Raw genomic sequence first — 9,796 nt, 5'->3', positions numbered from 1 at the left:
AAAGGTTGCGAAACACTGGGCTTAGCGCGAGGATGCACAACGTGGACAAAGCGTTTTGTTACTGGCCTGACTGTAACGTCACGGGCACCACGAGGGGAGCAGGACGGGAGGGCGACAGAGGGCGTGTTCCTTCTCACTGGACCTGGGTGACGGCATCGTGGATGGACTGCGCCACGTAGTCCAGGTTCTTGGAGGTGAGGCCGCACATGTTGATGCGACCGCTCGCCATCAGGTACACGTGCTTCTCTTTGATCATGAACGCCACCTGATTGGCTGCGGCGTCAAAACACAAGCAAAAGATAGAAGATTAGAGAGACAGGCAAATAGATACATAGATATTGAGCTAGAGCTAGATATGGCGAATTAGAGATACATGTAGAGATGGGGATACAAAGATAAACGGGAGAGAGACAGAAGTTGAGAGAAAGAGAGAGCTATAGATAGAGCGATATAGAGTGAAATACCAAGAGCGATCGAGGATAGAGACACGAGATTTAGAGAGATAGCGACAGAAGGATAGATATAAGATAGACATTGCGAGATAGAGAGAGCTCGATATACTGTAGATAGATAGATGCATTTGTATTAATATAGAAACAACAAGCAACAAATTAAAAACAAATGGAGTAAGTATTACCCTAAACAGGATAAACAGAGGTTACGATGTCGCATGTTGGTATGCGGTATTAAGTAGTAGTCTCATTATGCTACAATACAGGAAGTGCAAAGTGAGAAGTACTGTATGATGTTATTGACAGTGACACCGAATCATATGAATTCTAACACACCCGATGTGTAGTGTATGAAAATGCTGATATGAATAATAGTTCTATAGCGCACTGAAACCTGCTTTAAAATTAGACTTTTTTTTTTTTAATCTAAAGTAAATGTGATAATCAGGGTCGTCACAAAGTAATATTTGAACCATGATTGCAAATTGAGAGTTATGAATATGGATTTTTTTTTTTTTTTTTTTTTTTTTAAACAGCCTATAGTACATATTGCTTATTAGCATACCTAATATGATGACGTTTCGATGCTTTTCATTTGATTTTGTGTGTGTGTGTGCGCGCGTGCGTACGATTGAGGCCCGTGAAGCTGAACATCCCGATCTGCTGGGTGATGTGCTCCCATGTTCCCGGCGTTCCGAGGGCCTGCAGCTTGGACTTGAGCTGGTCCCGCATGAGGAGCACACGGTCGGCCATCGTCTTTACGTTAGCTTGCCTACAAACAAACCGACACGTTCGTTATGACAAAACACTCCTGCGCTATACAAGAACATCCCGTCGTGCGGCAAAATTGGGCCTCATTCACTAATCGTGCATACGGACGTTTGACGCACACATTTTTTTTCATACTCTGCGCATGGGCTGAGATGCGTCAGAGAGACTTTTATTGACTTCTATTGGGATCTTCTCCACTTAAAATGGAGAAGATCATAAAGCACCAACACTGCATCTAGCGTGTACGCAATCATGAACCCATGTTACATAGACGACTGTATTCAATAGTCAAAATTATTCAACACAAACAAACCACCTTCACACCAGGCTAATCAACAGTATTAACTAGCATGCAAGGTTTTTTTTGTTTTTTTTTCTCTCTTTAATTATCAATGTAGACTTAAATACGCATGCTAGCTTGGTGATGTTTAGTATGTCACCTTACATTTTTTAGGCTTATCAAATCAAGCCTGTTTGTCTACAAACCTAACGTGCTGAAGTTGCTCTAGTTGTCAAGAAAACAAAGTAGGAGCCAATGAGTGAGGATGACTTGCAATTTTTAAGGATCATGAAGCCCTTAAAAGTTTTTGGGTTTTTTTTTTTTTTTTTTTACAACTATTGGGAACGTACCATTCTGCAAAGAGCTGGGGGCAGTTGAGTGTTTTGCTGACGATGCGAGCCCCCTGCGACGGCGGGTTGGACCAGGTGGTCCTCACGATCTTCTCCATCTGAGAGAGGATGCGGCCCAGGTTGTCGCCGTCTCGCGCCACCACCGTCAGGTTGCCCACCCTCTCGTCTAAGAAGAGGTAGGCGAGTAGGTTAACGTGTGTCGTTGCTTTGTTCTTCACATGGACCGGAGCGGGAGGACTCGAGTCACGTGACTTGCCTCGGATGGGACTTAAGTCACCAATTTTAGGACTTGCTTGGCTGAAACTTATTGGTGACCTCTTAGGGTAACGGCCTAAGTAATTTTGACCAAGGACTTGCTTAACCCAAGTCATAACTTGACTCACTTGATTTTTACCACAGTAACTTGGGACTTAAGTTTGTGACCTAAACCTTACTTATGACTTGCAAATACCGCTTGTGTGTACTCACTGTAGAGGCCAAAGTTCTTGGAGAAGGACTGAGCCACAAAGAGTTCAAAGCCCTGAGACACAAAGAAGCGAATGGCCCACGCGTCTTTCTCCAGCGAGCCAGAGGCGAAGCCTTGGTAGGCCGAGTCAAAGAACACAAACAGATTCCTCCTCTGGAGGCCAAGAGAAGAAGAAGAAGAAGGAGGAGGTCAGGTCAGACTAAATCAATCATGTGACTCTTAATATGAATAAAAGATGAGGAGACCTTCATGATCTCTGCCATCTGCTTCCATTCGTCCTGATTGGGATCGGTGCCTGTGGGGTTGTGGGCGCACGCGTGAAGCACGAAGATGGAACCTCCCGGAGCTTTCTGTTAAAACACAACACAACACAACATAACATAATTAACATGGAACCTTCCTGAGGTTTCTATTAATACACACAATAACATGGGGTGGAAGGTTCCAGCGCATTCTAGTAAAACACAACAACAATTAAGATGGAAACTTGTCTAAATTTATATTAAAACAAAACTATTAAGATTAAATTGATTTCCAGCAGAGTGTCACAAGCGGATGTTTAGCTTGCTGAAATGTTTTTGTCCGTTGTGTAATTTGACTCGAGAGTATCAAGGAGAATTTAGTAACACATAAGGAAACTGCGAAAAGTACCCAAGAATTTGCTGGCTTACGACGTACAATTTAAAAAAACAAGGTCACCTCAAGGTCTTCAAGCAGGCCGCTAAGGTCCAGGCCTCTCTTGGTGGCGTCCCAGTAGCGGTACGGACGGATGTCCTTGAACCCAGCATCGGCAAACACAGCATTGTGGTTCTCTGAGATTTAAAAATAAATAAATAAATAAATACAGACATACATTAAAAGTAATATGCTACACATGTTTACAGTGTGTGTGTGTGTGTGTGTATGGGTGTCAGCGTTTACACACCCCAGGTGGGCGTAGACACATAAACAGGCGTGGCCGTGTTGTTGACGCCCTTGTACCAACGCCGCAAGAACTCTGCACCGATCCTCAGGGCGCCCGTGCCACCCAGAGCCTGTACTCCACCCACCTGAGACGGAAACAGAACCACACGCGCTAACATATACAAGAATAATAAATGTACAATAATACTGTAATAACATAACTACAACTATTTTAACCTTGACATGAAATTTTAACAAAATGCTAACGTGCTAAAGCCTCCCGAGATGTTTTGAATGCTATCATGCTGAGAGTTCAAATGCCAAGTACAAGTTAGCGACCTCAATGCAAAGAGTGATAAGGAATATTGACAACATTGTACGTCATGCCCCGTCGTCGGGTATCATTTCTAATGAGAATTGTTCAAATGCTAGCATGCTAAATGTTTGTATGCTAACATATTTCTGGTGAAAGAAGAGAGTCTACTCTTTCTTTTGCTAGGTTTGGTGCCTATATTGTCACAGAACACAATGTTCTCTGGGTCTTGCAAAGATCAGTCAAAATGCTAAAACCTCTGGCAATATTGGGAACTCTGCTTCGAAAGCCGCTGGCAGTGAATGAGTTAATCAAATGCTAACATGCTAACCGGTAGCCCTGGAGACTTACCCTCCCCTCCTTGATGGCGGGACTGTCTTCGCCCAGGGCGACCTTGGAGGCGGCCGAACGGAAGTCTGGCAGGCCGAGGATGGGGAGGTACTCGTGGTTCAGGGTGGCGTCGTCCACGATTAGACGCTCCACCTTTTTCACCACCGGTAGAACCCACGGCTGAGAGTCATCTGTGCGGTAGGCTGAGGGAGAACACGCCAAATCACCCTCGGTTCCTGTTCCATGACATCGTGATTGGCAAAATGGCCATCGACCAGCTTCTCGGAAGGCACCGTGTTCGATTTTAGAGGTCGTCATTAGGTTGCCAAGAGGTGGAACATTTCCAGTATTTTGCCAGTAAATTTCCACGGGACTTTAGGAAATATTCCAAATTGAAAACGAATAGGACAAATAGACAGTTATTGCATTCAAGCAAAATATTTAAACATTTTGAAGACATCCATGCAAGAATGATAGCTCTCCTTGCCTGCATGCAAGGCCATCACAGTGCAGCGTTTCCTTGCGTTTGGCAGGGAATAGCTAATTAATTGCGAAAATCCGCAGATAAGTGACACTCCCTCCAAAAAGGTTGATAGTTGTCTATAGATGCTACAAGATGGCTACAATTTATCATTATTCAACCAAGCAACAGCTCGTAACCTGAAAACCTTGCAAGTTGGCGTACTTGTAAGTCAAGGTACAGCACTACTGTGGTTGCGTAAAATCTGGTCGTTTTATGCCAAAATATATTTTGCTGAATGATAGTTTAGTCCCTTATGAAGAGCCAACCTTCAATCTTGGGTATTCCTGTTAATGCAATTTGACAACTTTGAAAATTCACGTACTTTTGCAACCTAACGTCCTACATAAGAATGGTGCGAAAGGATTGGAAGTCCTTGTGTGCTGATCAGACAGGAAGTGAGCGTGCAAGCGAGCCGATGCGCCAAGGTTACTAAACTAAACTGAGCACGTGCGTGCGTGTTTGACCCCCGAGGAACTCGTGGCGTGCCGACGTGTGTTGTATCACGTATCAGCACACTGTATTCTGAAAAGAGCACCGTGGACAAAGGGAATAAAAGCAGTTTCTTCCTGTAAGTGCTCGCCCTTAAACGTGACATCTATTTATATTCTATTTTGTAATAGCACTGTGAAGGCGTCACACTTTACCATGCAACTGCAAGCCACAGAAAATTACAGAACTAGTAATACAGTATGTGTCCGTGTCATTATAATGAGGTGTGGTCTTAGCAACAAAAGGCTGCTGAACATGCCTGTGTGTGTATTAATAGGGGCTTTACCACCAACCAGCCCAGGAACTTTGAGTTCCTGGTCGCAAAAGGTTCCTGTGGCCCATGCGGTTTGTGTTTCCATAGCACTTATTAGTTCACGGTAATTTAAGCAAATGTAGCGCAGAGTTTGTTCAGCCTGCTCCTTGTCCACCAAGCGCGGCTCGGCAGGAAAACGTAAAGATCGGTGTTTGGAACTTTTGCTTTTCAATGGATTTCAATCCTTTTATTTCTAGCCTTGCGTAACGCCGCATCCAGTAATGGCGGCTCTGTGAATGACAAAGTAAACGCCTACAGAGGTCTGTTAACCAATCAGCGTTTGCCAAAAAAAAGGAATGATCACTGGATAAAATGTAGATTTAACAGGTATTTGTTCTTTTTAGTGTATTGACTTCCAGCTGTGTTGAAAATGTAATTGATATTAAAACCGTGCAACTACCGTGTCCTTACTGGAGTTTTACAAAGCAGTGAGCTCCAACCAGTGTCGGACTCGTGGGAGATCATCAGTTGTTGTTTTTTTTTAATATACAATCCCAATGAAGTTGGGCCGTTGTGTTAAATATAAATCAAAACAGAATGCAATGATTTGCAAATCATGTTCAACCTATATTTAATTGAATACACTACAAAGACAAGAGATTTAATGTTCAAACTGATCAACTTTATTGATTTTAGCAAATAATCATTAACTTGGAATTTGATGGCTGCAACACGTTCCAAAAAAGCTGGGACAGGGTCATGTTTACCGCTGTGTTACATCACCTTTTCTTTTAACAACATTCAATAAACGTTTGGGAACTGAGGACACTAATTGTTGAAGCTTTGTAGGTTCAACAGTCTGGGGTCTCCGTTGTCGTATTGTATGCTTCATAATGCGCCACACATCTTCAATGGGAGACAGGTCTGGACTACAGGCAGGCCAGTCTAGTATCCGCACTCTTTTATTACGAAGCCACGCTGTTGTAACACGTGCAGAATGTGGTTTGGCATTGTCTTGCTGAAATAAGCAGGGGCGTCCAAGAAAAAGACATTGCTTGGATGGCAGCATATGTTGCTCCAAAACCTGTATGTACCCTTCAGCATTAATGGTGCCTTCACAGTTGTGTAAGTTACCCATGCCATTGGCACTAACACAGCCCCATACCATCACAGATGCTGGCTTTTGAACTGTGCGTCCATAACAGTCCGGATGGTTCTTTTCCTCCTTGGCCCGGAGGACACGACGTCCACAATTTCTAAAAACTATTTGAAATGTGGACTCGTCGGACCACAGAACACTTTTCCACTTTGCGTCAGTCCATCTTAGATGAGCTCGGGCCCAGAGAAGCCGGCGGCGTTTCTGGGTGTTGTTGATAAATGGCTTTTGCTTTGCATAGTAGAGTTTTAAGTTGCACTTACGGATGTAGCGCCAAACTGTATTTACTGACATTGGTTTTCTGAAGTTTTCCCGAGCCTATGTGGTGATATCGGTTACAAATTGATGTCGGTTTTTGATGCAGTACCGCCTGAGGGATCGAAGGTCACGGGCATTCAATGTTGGTTTTCGGCCTTACATGCAGTGATTTCTCCAGATTCTCTGAACCTTTTGATGATGATATGCACCGTAGATGATGAAATCCCTAAATTCCTTGCAATTGTACGTTGAGGAACATTGTCCTTAAACTGTTCGACTATTTTCTCACACACTTGTTCACAAAGAGGTGAACCTCACCCCATCTTTGCTTGTGAATGACTGAGCAATTCAGGGAAGCTCCTTTTCTACCCAATCATGGCACCCACCTGTTCCCAATGAGCCTGTTCACCTGTGGGATGTTCCAAACAGGTGTTTGATGAGCATTCCTCAACTTTCTCAGTCTTTTTTGCCACCTGTCCCAGCTTTTTTAGAACCTGTTGCAGCCATAAAATTCTAAGTTAATGATTGTTTGCTAAAAACAATCAAGTTTATCAGTTTGAACATTAAATCTCTTGTCTTTGTAGTGTATTCATTTAAATGTAGGTTGAACATGATTTGCAAATCATTGTATTCTGTTTTTATTTATGTTTAACACAACGTCCCTACTTCATTGGAATTGGGGTTGTATGTTCACCCAAGCCAACACTAGAACAGATGATAAAATGCTGATTAAACCTTTCAGCTCCTCTAGCATCTTGTATTCTTAAATAGTTTATATTTAGTGAATGCCTGATTCATTTCCCGCGCTGCCCCAGTTGGTGGCACACCGAAAATGACGTAGAAGGAAATGACAGCACGCAAATGAGCCATTTTGCCAAGCAATGAACGGAGTGTAGTTGTAAAAACACTCACCAAAAATATTATTTTGCATTTCTGTAGCATAAAATCATCATCATACAATAATTACTGTGTGAACGAAAAACGAAAAAAAGTGACGCAATTTAGCAACATCTTTGCTTTTTCATCAGCAGGCCCATTATACATTATGAATATAGTTTCGCATTGATGTTAAACAACATCTGATGCTTTATGTACTATTTATATGGCTGGAGCCAAGGCACGGCTCGCAAACCCGGAAATGTATTTTCACCGTAGGGGAAAGCTTCTGTGCATTTTACTTGGTGTACGCCAGCCTTAACCACATCTCATCCTAAACCCTTGTCCTACACCTAACCATAATAAACTTCAGTTTTTTTTATGATTATATTTGGGACGGACATCTCGTTCCATCTGCGTAGCCGACCCTTCCCGCGACGCAGGAGCCAATCATGTCGAAGCGGGGCGGGTCTTGCCGAGATAGGGGGTGGGATTTCTAAGAATGTCTGTGAAATGGGACGTTCCCTTTCCAGGTGTTTCGTCTTTTGGAATTTGTTTCATCTTTTGTATAAGTGTTTTGTTTTTTGTTAATGCGTTCTGTAAAATGTAAAAGTGTTTCGGTTTCTGTTCATTTGTTTTCTGAAATGTAAAAGTGTTTCGGTTTTTGTTCATTTGTTTTCTGAAATGTAAAAGTGTTTCGGTTTTTGTTCATTTGTTTACTGAAATGTAAAAGTGTTTGTCTTTTGTTAATTGGTTTTCTGAAATGTAAAACTGTTTCACAATTTGTTATATTGTTTTGCACTTCCGGGGCACCGTACATTTGAATGGAGAAAATGTATTGTACATTGTACACGAGTAAATGGGGATGAGTGACAGAACGAATTCAACTCGTAAGTCAAGCTACCACTTTACAAAAGTGAGACACTTCTGAAAACATACAAATGGAAAATGAGGCGTTTGCGGTCCGGGCTCCACCGCAGGAAAAGTCAAACACGTATATGCTCGGTGGGCTGCGTTTCATCATTGATGTCACGAGATGAGTTTGCAAAATTCTAATTTTAATATATACCGGCTACGAATGGGTCATATAGGTGTCAGCGTGATTGCAATGGTGATTATAGCAATTGTCAGATTTTATGGGTTTTGCCAAATGACACATGAACGCACCTCGGCCAGGCTCTTCGAATGGGACCAGTTAGCATTTAGCATCGTTAGCTCCGCTCACCTCCGACGCCGAGGTTCACCTTCTGTGGGTGGCTGTCGTCGCGGAAGTCGGCGGACAGCTTGAAGACAGCCACCGGGGGCGCTTGCGGGACGTCACCGAACTCGGACATGACTGCGGAGAGGAAACGGGAGGACAGCTGCGGGGCTTCCGGAAATCAGACTGGGAGACAGGCAGAAAGTTAGACGGGGACCTGATTCACCTTCACGGCTGCTCCACTAGGACAGACTTGAGGAAGAGGCGTCAGCGCGGCAGCCAATGAGACGACTCTTAACAATGTGACGTCTTATCCCACAACCAATGGAACCTCAACCAGGAAGTTTTCATTGATATGCGTGTATTTAAATTCTAAATGTTACATTTTCACTTTATCATACAAGTGATTAAGAATTAAATTATTTTTGTGTGTGTTTGTACTCTAACATTGCATGATAAGAGGCGCAAATCAATGGCGCAGTAACAATGTTTGGCCACAAGATGTCAGTGTCAGCACGCACAAAAGAAACAGTAGGCAAGCTATCACATTCACGTTGTGTTATATATTTATATATGGGTGTGTGTGTTACATATAGTTTGAGTGACACTGTCAGAGAGGTATTTAGGTAACAATGCTGAATGTTTATTATCGTGTTTGTAAAACTGTTCTACATCACACCGAGAGCTTTTTCTAGTATTCTGACCCTTTGAGGTAGCGAAAAAGCAACTCACAGTAAGGCCGATATGGCCTGAAAATAAAATCCCTGAGTTTTTTCACAAACATCTGATTTATGATTTTAACCGACTTCCCCCCCCCCCCTTCGTTTATAGAAAAAGCCAATTCAAAACGAGTTTTTCAAATTGCTTTTTTTTTTTTAACCCTTCATTGATTTACTTCATTTCTCCCGATACCAAAAATAAAGCTTTGAAAAGTTTTTCAACTCCCACAGAAATAATGGAAATACACACAGTATTTATCTTTACGCATAACATAAGTACTTCCTCTTGGAAAAGTGTCAAAACACCACATTACAATAACTACAGCAAACATGTTAATAAATGGTATGGCATGTCATCAGGTTGTCTTCTTATTGAAATCGCCGTTGAGGTGTTTATAATTCTGATGCGATGGTGAAACAAATGAAGGAAGGTGTAAATTACCGTGTGTCAAAATAAAC

General features: G+C 42.5%; 1 protein-coding gene across 2 annotated transcripts in view; it reads right to left on the bottom strand.

Annotated features, from left to right (window-relative positions):
• LOC133476780 (aspartate aminotransferase, cytoplasmic-like) overlaps window positions 1–8,962 on the bottom strand; it is a 10,478-nt gene extending 1,516 nt beyond the window's left edge. Inside the window, exons 1-9 of one of the 2 annotated variants that reach the window (XM_061770636.1) lie at window positions 8,646–8,962; window positions 3,887–4,101; window positions 3,245–3,368; window positions 3,019–3,131; window positions 2,565–2,669; window positions 2,322–2,472; window positions 1,854–2,019; window positions 1,082–1,224; window positions 1–273 (exon numbers count right to left, since the gene is read on the bottom strand). The exon at window positions 1–273 is cut by the window's left edge and continues 1,516 nt beyond it. In XM_061770636.1, the coding sequence (XP_061626620.1) occupies window positions 134–273; window positions 1,082–1,224; window positions 1,854–2,019; window positions 2,322–2,472; window positions 2,565–2,669; window positions 3,019–3,131; window positions 3,245–3,368; window positions 3,887–4,101; window positions 8,646–8,754 (1,266 nt within the window). In that variant the 5' untranslated portion in view covers window positions 8,755–8,962 and the 3' untranslated portion in view covers window positions 1–133. The remainder of the gene's footprint in view (window positions 274–1,081; window positions 1,225–1,853; window positions 2,020–2,321; window positions 2,473–2,564; window positions 2,670–3,018; window positions 3,132–3,244; window positions 3,369–3,886; window positions 4,102–8,645) is intronic. The other variant, XM_061770637.1, reaches the window with a different exon arrangement.
• Window positions 8,963–9,796: the final 834 nt, after the last annotated feature.

The sequence above is a fragment of the Phyllopteryx taeniolatus genome, chromosome 4 (genome assembly GCF_024500385.1).
Source record: "Phyllopteryx taeniolatus isolate TA_2022b chromosome 4, UOR_Ptae_1.2, whole genome shotgun sequence".
Taxonomy (NCBI): Eukaryota; Metazoa; Chordata; class Actinopteri; order Syngnathiformes; family Syngnathidae; genus Phyllopteryx; species Phyllopteryx taeniolatus.
This window is presented reverse-complemented; position numbering and strand designations above follow the sequence as displayed.